Raw genomic sequence first — 20,414 nt, forward strand, 5'->3', positions numbered from 1 at the left:
CCATTTCTTACTCCTTGTTTTAATGGTAAGAGATATTTTATCTCCTTCATTGATGACCATTCCAGATATATGTATCTCTATCTTCTAAATGAAAAGGCGAAAGCTCTTGATGCTTTCAAATCATTTAAGGCAGAAGTAGAGAAACAAAAAGACAAGAAAATCAAGATCGTTAAATCTAATAGAGGTGGGGAATACTACGGACGGTACACAGAGAATGGACAAATGAGTGGTCCATTTGTGAAATTCCTCGAAAGTGAAGGTATAATTTCTCAATACACAATGCCTGGCACACCACAACAAAATGGTGTTGCTGAAAAGAGGAATAGAACGCTTATGGATATGGTAAGAAGCATGATTGCCCATTCTGAGTTGTCACTGTCATTATGGAGTGAAGTTTTAAAGACCGCTGTGTATATATTAAATAGGGTTCCTACCACGGCAGTGCCTAAAACACCGTTTGAGATCTGGTGCGGTTGGAAACCTAGTCTGAATCATTTACACGTATGGGGTTGTCTTGCTGAAGTAATGGTGTATAATCCTTACATAAAGAAATTGGACACAATGACTCTTAGCGGTTTTTTCATTGGCTACTCCATAAATTCGAAGGGTTTCAAATTCTATTGCCCTTCACACAGTCCCCGAATTGTCGAATCAAATAATGCAAGGTTTCTTGAGGATGTTGAACCTAGTGGGAGTAATGGTACTCGAACTATTGAGTTTGAAGAAACTCGAGAAGGTGTTTCGGTACCTACAATACCTTTGGTTGCATTAAGGCATAATCGTTCGGTCGATCATAGAGAGCAACCAAATTAGGAACAAACTGCTCCTGCTAAAGTTATGGTTCAACCAGAAGAGCCAACTTGTACTATTCAGGGCACTAAACAAGTTGATTTAAGGAGATCCTCAAGAACTAGGAGACCTGCTATTTTTGATGACTATCTTGTGTACCTTGTGGAGTTCGACTTCGATGTTGGACCTAAGGAAGACCCCACAACGTTTTCACAAGCCATGAGTGAGGATAACTCTTCATTTTGGTTAGATTCCATGAAGGATGAGTTAGATTCTATGTCTAAGAATGGAGTATGGGATCTCGTCGAATTACCAGAAGGGGCGGTAGCAATTGGCTGCAAATGGGTATATAAAACCAAAAGAGATGCTTCTGGTAATGTCGAACGATATAAGGCTAGACTTGTCGCTAAGGGTTTTACTCAAAAGGAAGGTATACCACGAGACCTTTTCTCCGGTTTCTAAGAAGGACTCACTTAGGATAATTATGGCATTAGTGGCTCATATGGACTTAGAGTTACACCAGATGGATGTGAAAACGGCTTTTCTTAATGGGGATCTTGATGAGGAAGTGTACATGAAGCAACCTGAAGGGTTTAATGATGATAGTCATAAAGTGTGCAGGTTAAAGAAATCTATATATGGAAGGTTAAAACAAGCATCCCGTCAATGGTATCTAAAGTTTCACAAGCTCGTCACCTCATTCGGATTTTCTGAGAGCCTTGTTGATCAATGTATATACTTTAAGGTCAGTGGGAGTAAGTTTATTTTCTTAATCCTATATGTAGATGACATACTCCTTGCAAGCAGTGATTTGGGTTTGCTGGAAGAGATTAAGCAGTTTCTCTCTGCTAATTTTGAAATGAAGGATATGGGCGAAGCCTCTTATGTCATTGGCATAGAGATTCACAGAGACTTGAAACAAAGAACTTTAGGACTGTCTCAAAAAGCCTACATTGATAAGATATTGCATAGATTTGGTATGAAAGATTGTCGGCCCTCTCCAACCCCTGTAATCAAAGGGGATAAATTCAATAATGACCAGTCACCTAAGGATGAGTTGGAACTTGAGCAGATGAAGAACATCCCATATGCATCAGCAGTTGGGAGTTTAATGTATGCACAGGTCTGCACGAGACCTGACATATGTTTGGCAATTGGATTGCTGGGACGTTACGAGAGTAATCCTGGGATCCAACATTGGGTTGCTGTAAAGAAAGTGATGAGGTATCTTTAGGGAACCAAGGACTACCGATTGACCTACAAGCATACCGACCATTTGAGGGTGGTTGGTTATTCGGATGCTGACTTTGCCGGATGTGTAGATTCCAGAAAGTCTACTTCAGGATATGTGTTTCTTCTTGCTGGAGGAGCCATTTCCTGGAGGAGTATCAAGCAATCTATGGTGGCTACATCTACTATAGAGAAAGAGTTTATTGCGTGCTATGAAGCCACGACATAGGCACTATGGTTGAAGAATTTCATAAGTGGTCTTCAAGTTGTTGATACCATACATAGACCAATCCAGATCTATTGTGATAACACAGCTGCTGTGTTCTTCTCTAAGAATAACAAAAGTGGCAGCAGAAATAAGTATATCGATATCAAGTACCTCAGTGTGAGGGAGTATATCAAGAAAGGCGTGGTGATTATTGAACACACCAGTACAGATGCTATGATTGCGGATCCAATGACCAAAGGTTTACCGGTAAAACAGTTCATTGGTCATGCTAGATGTATGAGCCTATATGCAATGTAGTTTTTCTTGATATATTTTGATCAATTATGTATTACTTTTGTTATTTTAGAGAATAAAGTTGAATTCTACTTCCCATCAGTTGCGCAAATAAAGTATTGAATTTATTAGGATATAAAGTATGACCCATGTAACTTATTTTAAGTTACAAATTTTTCCCTTTAGTGCTTATTTTGGGAGTGTTGTACACCGTGACACATGGATGGGAAGTACTCTCTCACCAAGTATCACCGCCATGGTTCGTGTGTAGCATTCCCAGGGTAAGTGGGAGGTTTCCACAGTTCAAGGAATATCAAGTTTGGCCAAATAAAGTTTATCACTCATAGATATGTGTCACGGGGCCAAGTGGGAGAATGTAAGAATATATTATGTATTTACATAATTAAGGAAATAATCTCTTATTTATGTGGCTCTCATGTCACAAAATATTCGGTTATTTTGAGTGAGATATTCCATATCTTGTGGATTACAGTTAATATCATTTTGATGAGAGGATATATAAGAAAATAATATTCTGAGGGGTCCCTAACTCTGCCTAATTAAAAGGACCTGTGTCTCCATCTAGACGTTCCATACGGAGAGGTTAGGAGTTAGAAGACACTCTCAGTTTTATTTGCAGGTCTATCGTGTGACGAGTGGAAAATCATCGACGTCATCAAAGCAATGGCTGAAGGTCAGTTTATTCTGCTGTGTAATTTATTGCTATTAGATTAAATATTAATCTTACAATTCATACTCTATATAAATTCAACACTATACTTTTTTTTTCCGATTACAAAAGAGGTCTATAAGTATGGTACGATAAAAAAAGTCCTAATTTCTAATAAAGGGGTGCCAATAATCTCACTGAATATCGAATTTAAAATCTCTAGTTGTCAGGCGAAAGCGCATGACACTGCGCTATACCCTTGTTATAAATCCTTTAATAATATATTGCTAAATCAGAACAAGTGAGACGACATGATTTATCAAGCGTTATTGGTAAAGTCGCTTTAAAGACTCCTTCCACTTATTAATAAGTACTTGGGGACTGGCTAGATCGCTCCTTTGTTTAAATGGGAATACGAATTTCCGAAAAGTAGTTATCATTTGAGGAGATGCTCAAAGGTCGGGAAAACTCGGCTTTCAACTGCACTAGCACCTTGGTGATGAATTCTGACTTAGTAAGGATTAATATATGCTTATTACTGTTAGTACTAGGCGTGAGTCCTAAGAGGTGTGATTGTCAACTAAGCCAACCCCGTTTTGTTGCATGTAAGGGAAGGGGCAAGCATTATATAACTTTACTTTTCTTTCTCATTTAATCTGACAGACAAATAAACCGACCTTACCTTGAGAACTGGTAGGACTACTCTGCAATCTCAAGAGATTGAAAAATGACACATGAATTGCACTGTACTTTTTACCCAATCCTCAATTCCCCAGTAGATTTTTTTGCAGAATAAACGATATAATATTTTTTTTCGAATATAAGAGAGTTTCACAAATCTAGTAAAAATAAGAAAATATAAAGGGGTATTGAAGTCCTACGGGCAATGATCAACTTGAGAACCTCTTTTTTTCTAAATCGGCAATATGTGCCTCAATATTGAGCTCCCTTTCTCGAATATTATATGTAATTTTGAGGAAAGAAGATATAGTGGAGTGATCTATGAATGTGCATGAAAATTAAGAGATCCCCATTCAAGAAAACTTCTCTTAATCCTTTACTTCTCTTTCTATTTTTTCTTTACCACATACTCATGAGTGTTCGTGGTAACCGAAGGAAATATTATACAATTTCTTCGAAATCATACAAGCATTTTCTACATTTTTGGCGCATTTCCACTGCAGTATATATAGGGAAGGATAGGTAGAAAGAAAGGGGCAACTGGGGGAAGGAGAGTAATGGCCCCCCACTGAGAGGGTGTCCCCTTACTTTTGAGGGGACTGTCGTCTTTAATTTAATGTTAGTTGTTGTTGTTGTTGTTGCTGTTGCTGCTACCCTTTTAATTTAATGTTGTTGCCATCAATGTGACGCGATAGAAAAGAGTGATTGCACACCAACAGACACACACACACATAGCAAGACGAATGGCAAAAGAGAAAGAACAATGGAAGAAGAAAATAGGAAAGCTAAAAGAACGAGTTTTGACCACTACAAAACCTAAGTGGTTGACTCCCCACTCTCCCTCCCTCTTCTTTTATTTGCCACCTTCACATGTGTCCCTCTCCTTCTCCTTTATTTCTTTCCCATTTCCAGTAAGTTGGACATTCGATTCGTTGCACAGTTAGACTACCTTAATTATTTCCGGCATATATCCTGTTGAGATCGACGATGGTTCAGGGGATCGAGCGTACATATAGTCAGTAGTACTTGATTCTATCCCATGATTCATTGGAGTTGAGTACCATCATTCATTGCAAGGAGTGGGGGTGTGGCTCGTTGTCAATATACTAGCTTTGGCGTGATCCTTGTGTTACGGTGTGATTAATAATACGGTTGGCACTCGAGAATCAAGAGTGCACAATGCATGTATGAGGCTACCGATCTATATATGAGAGTGGGCGACTGCCTATATATGCTAGTCGTGAAGATCTAATATCTTTAATTTTGTTGTTGTTAATTTATTTTATAAATAAAGTCTTATGCTATACTCTATTGATTTCAATCCACGACTTTAATTAGAATGTTGGATTATTTCCAAAACAAATTCTTAATTGTTTTTCGGTAGGTAACAAATATTCTTGATTGTTAATCCGTAAAAATTTAATACGTTCCTTGGTTTGGTTAGAGCTAACAAAGAAAATAATAAATGCTCTTGCTGATTTACCTCGTTAAGATATTTGAATAATTAAATTTCTATACATATACTGGATTGATTAATTTCCATAGGCAATATATTTTAGTTAACGGATAAGATTTTCTTTCTCCATCTTAAGCTATTATTTTTTCCGTTACAAGGAAATTAAAAGCCTTTTTCTTTTTTTTTGGTAAGCGATCTTAAGCTTTATAATAGTTGGGTTGTCAATGCGAAAATTTGACTGAATTTGCTAGTTTCTATCAAAATGCATCACCTATATATATATATATATATATATATATTTTCAATATACACATGATATTTTCCATGAATTACTTCATCAAGCACAACAAAGTAAAACCAGTCCAAGTTAACCTAATAATAGTTCTAAAGCCAATTCGTCATATTAAGAATGGTGTTACAAGACCAAAAAAAAAATAAATCTCGGATTGGTATATTTTCTTTTACATGTAAAATTAGACGTCAGATTGCCCTAATCATCAGGTGCTTCAGGGATTATTAGAATAGACGTACGTTGTTGAAGGAGTCAACCCCATCTTTTTCTGTTATGTGCTTTGACAAAAGAATGGAAGAGAATGACGATAAATCATTATTAGGGAATCAACATACGGATCTCCGTTTCTCTTTCCCATACACTCATAAATCCATAGTGGTTGAGATTTGAATTAATAGTTATCCAAAGTGGTTTAGCATTTGAGTTAAGATGCAGTCTGTGCCCTTCCATCCATTAGCCATTTTCGATCTAGCACGCACTCGCTTTGAATATTTCGTGTTTATCTATATGTTCGATCCACTGAATATGATTGATGCAAAAAGTGTTCAGAATTTCCCTGGAATATGATTTGAAGGTCATCAATCTTAAAATATACGTATGATGTATATATTTTGTGTAATTATTTGACAGATGTGATGTGCTATATGACAAATTTACTTTTGATGGAAGAACGAGAAGCTAAAAGATGTTTATATATAGTAATCAATGAATGGCAGAACTCTATATATGTGAGCATTCCAGGGATGTTGTTTCTTATTGTTTTCCTTCTTTTTTTTGGGTAAATATTTTGTTTCTTATTGTTTTCATATTATTTCTCTTCCAAATTTTCGTCCTATAATCACATATAATTTTGAAATTATTAGTATTGCGATTATCAGGAAAAAAAAAAGAATTTTCATATTGTCAAAGAAATTCCAAATAAAAAGAAATATGCTCTGCTGAAAAATTATTAGCTGATCTTTTCTCTCATATAGCGACCCGGGATTTAACCACGCTAACGCAATACAACAAAAAAGGGGATGGTCAGTAAGCTAAGTCAACAGTAGGTCACTATACATTGACATATCACTAGTCTTTTATCCCATACATTGCACGGGTTCGTGATCACATACCTATTATCATTTTTATGAAAATTACTTACATTTTTAACAAAAAATTTCTTATTAATAATGATTAATTGGATTTCCAAACAATAATTTTCAATAACATTAAACTAAGTACATATAATCCAATAATAATGTTGCAAGTAATTGTCTTATTCAATATATACGAAATATATATCTATTAAATCATTAATCTGTTACATAGATTTATCATGGATAATTCGTTCATGCATTTACTAATTTGCAATTCTATTTTCGCTTTAAAACATCGTTATGTGGGCTTTTAGTTTTCACATGTTAATCATACTTCTTTGATTTTTATGAATCATAAATTCATACAATTAGTTATTTATGATAAATTTTATTTTCAAATAACCTTACTATCATTAAATTAGTGGCTTGCAATAAATTCTTTTTCTTTTAAAATGACATAAATAATCAATTTTTGTTTCTTTTAGTGTGCTATCTATTGCAATGCACCCTATTGTTATCACAAAGTTATATAATTTATCTAGATCATCGAAAAATAAACTTACTTTAAAGTGATCTAGTTAATTTTCTATTGATAATTTGAACAACATTAATTAAAATTTATTATATTTATGAGATTGTGCATTGTCATTCATATAAATCAATTTTTAGCTAGTTATATATATCTAAATATAATATTCTACCTAGAATCGGTTTTCACTTATTAATAATTTTCAATGTATTAGTTCGAAAGAGCTTCCTCTTATATACATTAAATAATATATTTTACTGTATACAGAGTATGGACATATGTGTATTATAATTAATATATAATTTTGTAATTATATAAGTAATTTAAAATTATATATCATATCTCGGACGTTATTATTTCGAATATAGTGGATAAAGTAATAAAATATGAACTTTTTTGAATTTTTCTCAAATTTTATAATGACATTAGAAAGTTTTTAAAAAATTATTTATTGGTGAAACAAATTGACGATTTAACCCTAACGAATATAACCCAATTAATCATTTTTGGGAATCAATTTTACTTTTATATATATATAGATATAGATATAGATTCTTTTTCCTTGTCACATCATCAATTATAATATAGCTGGAGATTATACCAAAAAAAACCCATTTCGCAAGTGGATTATTTTCAACTTGCAAAAAAAAAAAAGCCAGAGAGTATATAAAAACCCTCCATGTATTTGTTTGAAAAACCCGTTTCGCAAGTTGAGTATTTTCTCAATTGCTCAAAGAATTTAATATCACCAATGAAATTATGATCATTCTTAATAATTATATTTTAAAAAAAGAACTTCTCAATTTGCAAAGTAGCATTATATGTTTTATTGAAAGTATAAGAAAAATTTTATCAATTCATGAATAGATATTCAAAAAAAATCTTGAGAAAAGAAGTTCTTCATAAATATAAAATTTTCTTCATAAATGTTAAACGAATCAATTTTTTTAAGGCACTTACATAACGCACAGTGCTGCACTTAGTGTTATTTAATTTAGAGAAATGATCGCATTAATTTAGAATTAGTCTGATACTGCTGTGAGGGTCTAGAGCAAAAAAAGAAAAAAACATGTTTTTATACTTTTTCATGGAGAGCTATATTTAAGAAAGGAGTATAAAAATAGAAACGGAAATGAAACTAATTGTCTAAAAGTAAACAAGCTCTAAAAGAGCTCGTCATGTTTCTAGCTTATTATCATTAATTTATATTAATAGTAATGGTAATAATGTTATTATATTTCATTATTAATAGATTAAAATTATGTGTAAATCAAGATAGGTATCATCTGAAGTAACCTTACTTTCAACAAGTACTTTTTTTTTTAGCAACGTGTGGGCAAGGAAGAAAGCAAAGCATCTCAATCCAATCATTAGACATGAGCTTGCATAATTAATTAGTGATAATCACAACCACCCCACCCCATCCCCCCAATAATAGTAAGTGGAAGTGCCTTTCTTCTTCTTTTTCTCTGTCTTTTTCGGGATAAATAAATGAGTGGAAGAGTCAATTTTAATTATGTTCTTTCGCTGAAAAGCGACTTCTGGAATCCGAGGAGAATCAAAAAGTTTTTGAGAAATGGATCGAAGATCTCTCGCTTCTTCCCAAAAAAAAAAGAAAAAAGAAAAAGACTATGGAACCAATTATGGGAGAATCACCCATTGATGCATATTATCAAGAGATAGTTATTCTCACGAAAAGTATTTATTTGATTTCTGGAATTAGAGCTACCGTATATGCAACGTATTATACAAACTCCAAGTCATGCAAATATATAGGAAATATGATCTTATAGCAAATTTTTTTATTTGATTTTTCTTTTTTTCTTGATTTGGGAGTAGGGTCTCGACTTACTGAGTGTTATAAGCAACGTAACGACCAAAGAAGCCTACTCGTGGATGCTCTAGGAAGCGATAGACCACAGATTTTAACTATCACTTCCATCTGCAGACCTAAAGCCTTTAGTCCTCAAAGTTAGAGTTCTACGGAGTGCATATGTAAAGATGGAATAATGTTAATTTATGTATTTTACATGTACATACATATATATATTGACCGATTTTCTACCTTCCCTAGAAATTTGACGTCCGAAGTGTGTGTGTGTGTGTATAAACTATAATAAGATGTTCGATTAGTGTTGGAGACATTTATGGATGTTCCCGGTCATATATGTGTATTTGTTAGAGATTAATTATTAATAGATTTGGTCCCCATTTTTCATAAGAACTTCTAATTAATTAATTAGAAGCCAAACATTATCTATATGCAATATTTTGTCTTTGTCAAATCGATGCCAGTGTTCAAAGGTAAAGAGGATAAAGTCAGTGGAAAATTACTATATAAGAAAAGGAATATAATCCTTTGCTTGGACTTTGATATTTTGGGTGAAAGATTGGAACAACTTTGTTATTGAAAAGATAAGTAATTGATAAATCTCGTGATTGAACAAAAGATAAGGGCAAAAAGAGAATGGAGTTTCAATGCTGGCTTCAATTGAGAATGAAAATATTTTTTTATTTTATTTTTTTCGTTAAGATATTTCGTCTTTTTTATAAGTCGATAAGGCTCTTCTATAATTTTTAAAAAAATTACCTAAATATTATTAGCTTACTTTTTCTTTCGGTTACAAAAGATGCTCATGAACATAGTATAATGAAATGAAAATCTTAAATATATAATAAATGGACTCGGTAGTTCTACCTGAGTATCAAACTTGGGGCATCTTGATCACCAGGCGAGAATATGTGTTACTGTACTACATCATTTATTATTATTAACTTGCGTCTTAAGCAAGTTAGTTTGAGTTGTACTATAAAAATGTCTTGATTGATAAGTTTACATATGGTATTTTCCATTTAAGTGCCTATTCAAAAAAGAAAAAAATTGGTTCCCTTTCTCTCTACAAAAGAGTCGCCCTCTAACGGTAAACCCTAAGTTTCGACCCTCTCATTGGCGCGTCCAACTTTGGCAGGGCGCGTCTATCGTCGATGCCGCCACAAATGGAAACTAAGGTTGCCCTCCCTTTCCCGGTGGTGGTGCTTTTTCCTTCTTCCCTCTACCTTCTCCTCTATCCTCCTCCTTCTTCTTTCCCCATCAACCATGGTGCCCTGGTAGGAAGTGATGGTGGCAGCACCCCATGGAGGCACCACGTTTGTGATTGTCCAGATCGCCCTCCCTGAGGTTGATTTCGCTGTTGTGGTCATCGCAGTACCTCCTTTCGGTCAGGCTTGATGCCCCTCCATTATCGGGTCGTCCTTGTGGTTGCAATCGTTTCCTCCGTGATGTCTTTGAGGTCTTCGCCTTCAATCTGTGGTGGAGAAGGTTTGATAGAGTCCTGGAGGTCGTAATGGTCTTTCCTCCTTCATGTGGTGGCGGTCTCCCCTTCCCCTCTTGTGAACATGCCCTCTCTCTCTCTTTGATCAAATCTAGGACGGTGAGTGGGGCATACAAGGGGGTAACGATGAGACAGGACAGTGGAGCGGCCCTGTACCCTGACTAGCCACGACCGAACCAGACAAGCAGCCCAGCAACCTCGACCTGCATTGTTCTCCCCCACAATGGAGGCAATTGCAACAACGCAGTGGGCATGACCTCCTCCTACTCGACCCATCCGGACTAATCGGTTTCTTTCCCCTCCAATGGTGGATTCTTCTCTCGGCCTACTGTCTCTTCCCTGCGATAATATCATCGTCCACCATGACACACAATCGCTACAACAATCTAATTGTTCTACCTTCTACATGCAAAAATAGATCTTTTGTGGCTTATGCTTCTTTTTGTTGGTTTTTGCAGGTCTCGGCTACCTATGTGATCGCTGGTTTGAACCAATCAAGGAGGCCTTGGGCTTCCTTAGTTTGATTACTCAGGGCCCTGTGATGATCGCTGGTATGAACCAATCAAGCTCTTTGGTTTGATTACTTAGAGCTTGAGTTGTTAAAGATTAGGTAGATTGATTATATATGTTGGTTGTGACTGTTGGTGGGATCTTGCGCTCGGATACCGACCCGAGATACCATGACTACCTACTTCATTAGAGTAGAATTTTATCGTGGATTTATGATATCCTCCTTCCCGATTACTATTAGGGTCCACGATGAAATATTGTTGGCAGATAGTGATCGGAGTTGACGGTTTAAATATGGTAAACTACAATTGTATCCATTCTTCTTTGATGTTTTTCCTATTTTCTTTGTAGTTTACTCGATGGATAAATTGTTTGTTTTTGCTCTTGTAATTTTTGATCGGGCGCCATGTATCTATTTTTGCTGTGGAATAATAAAGGCTCCACTTAACTGCTTGAGAAAAAAAATTGCATTTTCCATTCTGAATATATACATTTTATAACTCTCTATGAATCCCATAAAAATGTCTTGGTAGATTTTTTCTTTTTTCATTTAAAAAATTCTCTGTGACTCCTGCCAAAGAGAAAAAGAGAGACAAAAATAAAAAAGAAAAGAAGCTTATGAAAGATTATGTATATATATATATATATATATTGTAAAAAAATATATTTAGTGCACCGAAAAGTTCGCCAAAAAAATATCCACGTATTTTTTTATTATTAAGGATATCCATGAATCCAGTAAATGAATATATAAAATAAAATAAATGAGTACAAATAATTTCATATTAATGAGAATATGATAGAAAATCTTTCAATTCTTATGTGAGGGAATGTCACTGCTATACTACACTCTCTTCCTTAAAATTACGCATGATTTTTCTTATTATCGAGAAGGCCCGTGTGTCTCTAAGAAGGAAATGTAAAATTACACATATTTACGGGTAGTTAGTTTCTTTTTTGTTGTAATATATAATTTCATGTACTTCTTTAAATTGTGGTTTTGCTTCTTTCATGGAAGACACTCGAAGAAAGACAACTTCTACTTCTAGTGTTTGGTGCAACAAAGAGACAGGCTGGTCAAATATTGAAGAACATCTTCCTAGTCGCAACGAACTTGAGCTTTCGAAAGGACTTCCTTCGAAGAAAAGAAAAGTTGTCCTCCAACCTTAATAGCATCCATTTTGATCATCGTTCACTTCCACTAGGTTATCGTGTCCATAATCCGAGATAAAACCGACTCGAGTTGGCTCGGTCATCTCTTGTCCTGACCTAATATACCGTTTGTCACCTTGCAAGCTGCTAAGCTGAACCCCCTCCGGTTCAATTTAGTTTACTTATTGATCAATGTGGTCATTAGACGGACACTCTATAGAATGAAATCAGCTACATAAATCTACTTCCTAAATTAAAAACCTGAAAAAGTCCATATGAGCTGATAAATCATAATTATGATGATGAAATTGAGATCGATGCATTTTAGTGTTTGTTACCAATTTGAATTTCCTGATTATCATATCGTAGGAGAGATTTTTTTATGATTCTATCTCATCATGTCTCATAAGGAAACACCAATCAGAATGCAAGACATGAGGAAGTGAGTGATAATCACTTAAATGATATTCATAATTATTCTTTATTTTGAAAATTTCATTAGTTCTTACTCATCACAATATTATTGCGAGATAATATCATTTAAGATTTTCTCTATCTTCAAACGTTTGTAGGACAACTATTCCAACATCATATTATATATTTTTCACCATTTTGTGCCAAACAAATCAATACAAATGCCCACCTCACTCCCCGCCAAAAAAAAAAATGCTTTTGCTTTGCCATTGGATGCACCTCGATTGGTAAGTCTATTCAATCGGGTATCCACAAAAGGAATATTAATCATAGTCCAATTAAATTGATTCAGACAAATTAATGCATCCCTTAAATAATAATGCAACCAAGATTTCCGCTTATTAACTCTAATCACACCCACTCTCTTCCTCTAATAAATTTTTATTGATCTTATATCATCTCATTACGTGAGAAAATACCAATAACATTCCAATAAATGGATACAAGGACATGTAAACATAGGAATTTTGTACCGTGAATTTATAAAATGAAAGAGAATTTATTAGTTCTTCATCGTCGTCCCAATGATCATGTAAGATTCTCTGCTTGAGCCATCTTTGATCGTCTAACTGATGTTTGATGTTTTAAATTTTACGCTTGCACGTGCCATTCCCAAATTTTCAATAACTGCTAGCCAAACCGAAAAAGCCCAACAGTGAGTCTCCCCCTTGTCCTCATGCGTCGTCTGAAATCCGAAGTCCATCATACAGATTTACCGCATTTACCCAAAAATAAATGTTATACAGATTTCGAAAAACATTTTCCTTATATTATCAGTAAAATAATTTATTATTTTAAAGGAGACCTATGACATAGTACAATAATATAAATAATAAAGCTAAATAAAAGGATATGAAAATCCATGACGAGAATTGAACTCAAGATATCAAGGGTTTCGGACGGCAACTTGTACCACTACTCTAAATCTCATTCCTCTAAATATTTAAAACAAATTTAATTGGATATTTGAGTGTCACGTACCACCACAGTCGCATTATTTCTAAAATCGGAGGTGGCCGCGGCTCTTCTCGCTCCAATCCTCTCACAGATAGACTGGTGGAGGGCATCTACAGTGTCTATGGTTCATTGTTTTCGGGAAGCAAATTCCTGTGCTGACTGGATGGCTCAGTAGTCATTGGGGTTCCCGACAGGAACATAGGTGTTCGACTCACCTCCGGTTGACGTTAGGGGCTTTTGTTTGGCGATCGTGTTGGGGCTCATTATCCCGTCTTTGTACTCATTAATTTACTTTTCTAGCTTGCAACTCCTATCAGGCTTTTGCCTCCCTCTTTACCCAAAAAAAGGTAACTAATGTGCATTGATGTTAAATGGCAGAGATTTTCCTATTTGCTTTCCAACCCACAACAGTGAATAAATAAATCAAAAGAAAATTATTATGAGTCAAAAAAAGCTTCCTTTCCTTGTACAGTTGGGTGACATAAATTCACCTCTCCCTCCCTCCTCACCTCCACTCTCACTCTCTCCGAATGTGCAGAGAAACAAAATTGCAAGCAAAGGCAAGACTCCCAATTCCTTCCCATTCAATTCAAATCTCTCCCTTTTCCTCGTCCAGAGACAGAGAAAGACAGAGACAGAGACAGAGACAATCACCATTTTTTTTTTCCTGGGCAAGGCAAGTTTTAGTGAGAAAGAGGGAAAGTTTTCTCCTTTTTTTTTTGGTTTAGTGGTTTTGGGAGGGAATTTGTGTAATAAAAAAAGTGGGAAGCTGAAGCAGCAGAAGCAGTAGTGGTGGGTTCTGGGCTTAGCTGTATTCTGCGGGATTACCGGAAGTCAAACCCCCCCACCCCGCCAGCTCGCCGCCGGAATCTCACCCCCCCCCCCCCCCCCCCCCATCCCTACCATTTCTCCTTCACCTCCTCCCTCCAACCTTTTACTGTGACAGACTGATAGAGAGAGAGAGAGAGTGTGTCCGTGAGAGTGAGGTTCGTGGCGGAATAAGCGCAGCCCTGTAAGAGAAGGGGACAGTCATGAGTTTTCTTGGGAGGGAGATTGATAGATTCCTCCGATTAGCCTGTCGGGTCGCTGTTTCGTTGCCTGCGTGAGTAAGTGCTCCAGTCCTGATTCTGACCAGTCAAGCTTTCTCTCTCTAGAATTGCCTTCTCCTCATATATTTTATTGCTCTCTCTCTCTCCCCCTCTCTCTCTTCCACGCTTCTTTTTGTCAACCGAAGAAGCTGGGAGAGTAGGTGGAGAGGAAGAAGGAGCAGGGTTGCAGTGAGCCCAAGATTTCGCCTCTGCTCCTCACTCTCGAGCTTTCAGCGCCATGCCCCGTTAGAGCAAACAGCGACGAGGATGTCCCGGTTCTGCACAGATCACTGTCGGGTCTGCTGGTAAGTCATGAGGGATCTCGGAATTGGGCGGCTCCCGTTGCTGCTTCCTGCTGTCTTGCTCTCTCTGTTGCTGCTCTGCCCTCGATTGGCACTCGGGCAACTGACTTCACGGGCCGACAGAGCTGCCCTGCTCCAACTCAGATCCTCGCTCGGGATTCGGAGCAGGGACTGGCCCCGGAAGCCCGACCCTTGCTCCCAGTGGAACGGCATACAATGCAACGGCAATGGCAGGGTTGTAGGGATTAACATCTCCGGGTTCAGACGGACCCGAATCAGCGCCCTGAACCCACAATTTTCTGTTGATGCGCTCGCGAACTTGACCTCGTTGACGGCCTTCAATGCGTCTCGGTTTTTGCTCCCTGGTCGAATTCCGGACTTGTTCGGGCAGCAGCTAGTGTCCCTTGAGGTGCTTGATCTCAGGTCTTGCTCTGTGATTGGCGTTGTTCCTTCTTCACTTGGGGGTTTGACCAACCTCAGTGTCCTGTACTTAGCTGGTAATAACCTGACTGGGGCTATCCCCCCGATTTTCGGCCGGCTATTCCGACTTTCGGCCCTCAACCTTTCGGGGAATACCCTCAATGGGTCTTTTCCGCCTTCATTTGCATCCCTCAAGAACCTCTCCACCTTGGACATCTCCTCCAATTCTTTGTCTGGGTCGATTCCTCTCGGCATTGGAACCCTTTCCAGACTGCAGTACCTGAATTTGTCAAGAAACAATTTGTCGGGAGTGATACCGCCTCAGCTTGGGGACCTTAGGAGTTTGGTTGATCTCGATCTCAGCTTCAATGGGTTATCAAGCTCAGTGCCACCAGATTTGAGAGGACTGAGGAGTCTGGGGAGAATGTTGCTTGGGGATAATCAGCTGAGTGGGTCCTTGCCTAGTAATCTATTTCCGAACCCAAGTCAGTTGCAGGTTCTAGTACTTAGAAACAATGCCCTTGGTGGTGCTCTTCCCAATTCGTTGTGGTCGTTACCAGGGCTCATTACGGTGGATATCTCTGGAAATAATTTCACTGGTCTCTTGCCGGACAGGGGCCTAAATTCGAATGCAACTACTGCAGCCCTGAATATGTCTCAGAATTCGTTTTATGGTAACATTACGGATGTACTGAGGAGGTTCGGACCTATGGACCTGTCAGGGAATTATTTTGAGGGCAAAGTTCCTGATTTTGTTCGGTTGAATTCATCTCTCAATAACAACTGCCTCCAAAGCGTCCTGAACCAACGGACTCTGGAGGATTGCTCATCATTCTATACGCGAGCAGGTTTAGTGTTTGATAACTTTGGACGGACAAACTCCACAAGCCCTCCTGCCCCGCAGCCTTCCAAAAAGAGCAACAGAAAGCTGTATATACTGATAGGAGTTTTGGGAGGATCGGGTATTCTAGTCTTGCTGCTTCTACTCTGTGGGTTGCTCTTCATATGCACCCGGAAGAGGGGATCCCCAAACCAAAGAGGGGTTGGTGTGGGCCCCGTCCCTTCAACGAGTCCTGCTCCCTCTGGCCAGCCCGCCAACATTGCAAGGGTCGGAGACTCTTACACTTATCAGCAGCTACTTGAGGCAACGAATGAATTCAATGATGCAAGCCTCATCAAGCACGGACACTCGGGGGATCTCTTCAAGGGCGTTCTTGAGGGTGGAATCCCGGTTGTCGTTAAGAAGATTGACCTGCAAGCCATGAAAAAAGAATCTTATCCCATTGAATTGGATTTCTTCAGTAAAGTTACTCATGGGAGATTTGTTCCCTTTTTGGGGCACTGCCTGGAGAATGAGAATGAGAAGTTCCTGGTCTACAAGTACATGCCGAATGAAGACTTGGCAAGTTCCTTGTACAAGAAAGGCAGCTCCGACGATGATAGTTTGCAGTCATTGGACTGGATAAAGAGACTCAAGATCGCAGTCGGAGCTGCAGAGGGCCTGACTTATCTTCACCATGAATGTTACCCTCCCCTTGTTCACAGGTATGTTTCTGAATTTGTCTAAGCTTCCTTTTTCTCGGGTTCCAGTTTTTATATTTAGCTGTTGATAGGAGCATTGTCTCAAATGGCCCCTTAATACTCTTATGTTAATGAGTTGAAGCTGAGCAATATGCTTAACCGACCGTAAGCGAGGAAAATTGCACAAAAGTAGAGCATGGTTTAGGCCCAACCTTGGCTGTGCCTTTTGTGGACTGATCAGAACGTGATGCTTCTTGCAATTCCTTTCCCTTCATTTCCGTTGTGCAGTGATTTAAGAAACCCTACTATCTACGTACTTGTCGGTTAAAAGTTAAAGTAGTACCTACAATTGCACACTTGATCTCTTTTAACAATTACAACAGAGAGTATGATGGACAATCATCTCTTGTGATTTTGGTCGTTTAAGAGAGTTCGAGTGGTTGCTTCATATAAATGTTAAAAGATTAGTGTTGCAGTGTTGGGCACATAAAGGAGAAACTATACCATGGCATATATGTAATCACAGTAAATTGGGAAGTAGGAAGCGTAGCAATTTATAAATAGAAAAGAGTGATGACATGTTTCCATTTTTGGGTTGAAGGGATGTTCAAGCGAGCAGCATACTTCTTGATGACAAATTTGAGGTTCGGCTTGGCAGCCTTAGCGAGGTCTGTGCTCAAGAAGGGGATACCCATCACAGCAGAATCAGTCGGTTACTTCGGTTGCCACAGTAAGTACATACTCTCTAATCAGAAAAGTTCGTACCTTTTACATATTTTAAATGTGTAATTGATTAGCTGTAAATAGGAAGCACATTCTCTGTTTGCCATAGTAAGTACATATTTCATAATCAAAAGAATTCATTTCTTTACCATGTTTTAGACGTGTAATTGGTTTGCTGTAGATAGGAAGCAAATTCTTTGTCCTGGCATTCCTTGGATGCTAATATTTATGTCCATTAAAAGTAAAATAAGTTCCGGTAGTCCTTTTCCTTGTTTGTTTTTTTTTTCCTCCCCATTTTTTGTTTCCTTATTGTTGAAATCCTATATTTGGCCTTTACCTGGTCAGCAATTGTCGTGCAGATGTTATGAGAAACTCATCTCTCGGTTTGTTGGGCTCCATGCTAACATAATGGAATTAGACAAGACAGATAACTGATGTGCAGAATAATCAATTCTTGCTAGATATACATGAGCTCCATATTATCTCTGTTCTTTAGGCGTATTTTGTGTCATACAAATTGTAGCAAAAGAAATGTTTTTTTTTTTTGATAGGTGACGATCGTAGCAAATTGCTGTAGCCAGTAGGGTCCAATTATGCTGCGCATGATTAATTGCATAAAATTTAATCATTTACTTAGTTTCATGAAGATTCTTCGAAAGGATAGTATGATATGAGTGTCATTATTATTACCTACTACCATAAATAAAAGGTGGCAATAGTAACCGGTTGACTTTTGCCATGTGCAGGTCATCTGATCAAGGTTCTTCTGGTAAGTGCGGATTTATTTGTAAATGCCGTTCCATTTCTCATTCAATCATTCTCCCAAGCTGTCTATATTTATGATTCAGATCTGGATATACACAAAGGGCTATAACTCTACCGTTCCATGCTTACCTAAAACATGGAAAAACCATCTTGATCTTGATGCTCCCCCTACTAAGACATTACAGGATTTTTTTTGGCCACGACATTACGGCATTTAAATGTGAAGATCTTATTGAAATCATTGTTTCCCTAGTTCCTTCTGGAGTAAGCTATTGAGAAGTGGTAATGAGTTGAAGCAGACGATATATTACTTGCAATTAATCTAACGTGCTTTTTAGATCATCAAGTGCTAAAATAATTGACAGTTTCCTTCTGATTTGATGGAAGATTCTGAAATGTATCTGTCAAGAAGATATGTGTCTCTAAAAGTTTCATGATTTCGAACAGAAATAAAGTTGTGGGTCTTGAGATATAATTTAGTGGCAAACTCTTTGGGGAATGATAGTATCGATCTTGCTATTTGATCATTTCCATGTAGGGAAAGACTTATGATACGAAAAAAACCAGAGCAATCTTGGGCTTTAGAATATAATGGCGAGAACAACCAGAGGATATTACCGTTGAAGTGTTTACAGAAGATATCTTTGGGCATTCGAGTGTCTTTCTTCATGTCAATATAGTTTATCAGAATTCTCAACGCACAAAGTGTAGGTTTACTTAATGCAGAAGTCGTAAACTTCTGTGATCATGCTATGGAGATTGTCTCGTTATTGATCCATGTTCTAGAGTAATGACATTGAAGACATTCTGATATCTTTGAGCCCGTTAACAGACATTATGAGCTTAAATATTCTAACCTATTGTTTTTCTTGCCAATTTCCAGATTCAACAAATGCAAATTGTGCATACGATGTGTTCTGTTTTGGGAAAGTTCTGCTTGAGCTTGTGACAGGCAAGCTCGATCTCAGCGCTTCTCCTGACGCTGAGATAAAGGAATGGCTCGACCAAACACTGCCTTACATCAACATATACGACAAGGAACTTGTTACCAAGATTGTGGATCCACTCCTCATCGTAGACGAGGATCTTTTAGAAGAGGTATGGGCCATGGCGATCGTCGCCCGGTCCTGTCTAAACCCGAAGCCTACCCGTCGCCCTCCCATGAGGTACATCCTCAAGGCTCTCGAGAATCCTCTCAAAATCGTAAGGGAGGATAATAATTCAGGTTCAGGGAGGCTGAGGGCTACCTCCTCTCGAGGGTCATGGAATGCAGCTCTCTTTGGGAGCTGGCGGCACAGCTCGTCTGACGTGGCGGTGATCCCTGCAGCCTCCTCTGCCACTACCGCCACAAGGCTAGAGGCCGCCGGGGCCACTGGCAGCTTCAAGCAGTCGGGGACAACAGGATCGCATTCCCAGGGGAGTGGCCCCAACAACGGGTCGTCCTCTCATAGGAGGCACTCCAAGGATATCTTCCCGGAACCGCCTGATGTGCAAGATGTAGAGTGACAGCAGGATCAGGACTAAGAGTCGAAAGGAGGGATGGAGGAACCCGAGACAGAGGTAGATTTTGTTTGTTCATTCTTTTGTAATAAGAAGGAACAGCGAGGCTATTATTCTTTCCAATTCGAGCTCCTGTTCATTATTTTAGGGGGGGAGGGAGATAGATTGATTGCATGCCGAATTTTTTCGCCTTTTCTTTATCTTGTATTCAGACTCGAGTGAATATCGAAAATTGATGGTATAGATTGGGTTGAGGGATGCTCGAACAAGCTGACTGGTCGGGTTATGGATGGGAAAAAAATCGGGTGTTGAGAGGTGTTTATGAACTGCTAAAGATTGGCTCGATTACAAGCTGCAAATTTTTCTGCAGTTGGGCGTGTTCTATTTTCTGGGCCTGTCTTGTGGAACGTAAATTCGAATTGGTTTATGGTCCGTTCTCAGTACT

At 38.0% G+C, this 20,414-nt stretch overlaps 1 protein-coding gene across 1 annotated transcript; it reads left to right on the forward strand.

Moving 5' to 3' along the window:
* The first annotated feature begins 14,130 nt into the window (after positions 1 to 14,130).
* LOC116198022 (probable LRR receptor-like serine/threonine-protein kinase At2g16250) lies at positions 14,131 to 20,401 on the forward strand. The gene is made up of 4 exons (XM_031528321.1): positions 14,131 to 17,005; positions 17,583 to 17,711; positions 18,451 to 18,473; positions 19,353 to 20,401. Exons 1-4 carry the CDS (start codon positions 15,051 to 15,053, stop codon positions 19,973 to 19,975), a joined length of 2,730 nt encoding a protein of 909 aa, XP_031384181.1. The 5' UTR covers positions 14,131 to 15,050; the 3' UTR covers positions 19,976 to 20,401.
* The last annotated feature ends 13 nt before the right edge of the window (positions 20,402 to 20,414 follow it).

The sequence above is a fragment of the Punica granatum genome, chromosome 2 (assembly GCF_007655135.1).
Source record: "Punica granatum isolate Tunisia-2019 chromosome 2, ASM765513v2, whole genome shotgun sequence".
NCBI classification, from domain to species: domain Eukaryota; kingdom Viridiplantae; phylum Streptophyta; class Magnoliopsida; order Myrtales; family Lythraceae; genus Punica; species Punica granatum.

Bases quoted from the DNA above. Each gene is read 5' to 3' on its own strand.
- LOC116198022 (XM_031528321.1), top strand. From the start codon at position 15,051: ATGAGGGATCTCGGAATTGGGCGGCTCCCGTTGCTGCTTCCTGCTGTC. The intron at 17,712-18,450 runs GTAAGTACATAC...TGCCATGTGCAG, and splicing joins CGGTTACTTCGGTTGCCACA to GTCATCTGATCAAGGTTCTT. The intron at 18,474-19,352 runs GTAAGTGCGGAT...GCCAATTTCCAG, and splicing joins ATCTGATCAAGGTTCTTCTG to ATTCAACAAATGCAAATTGT.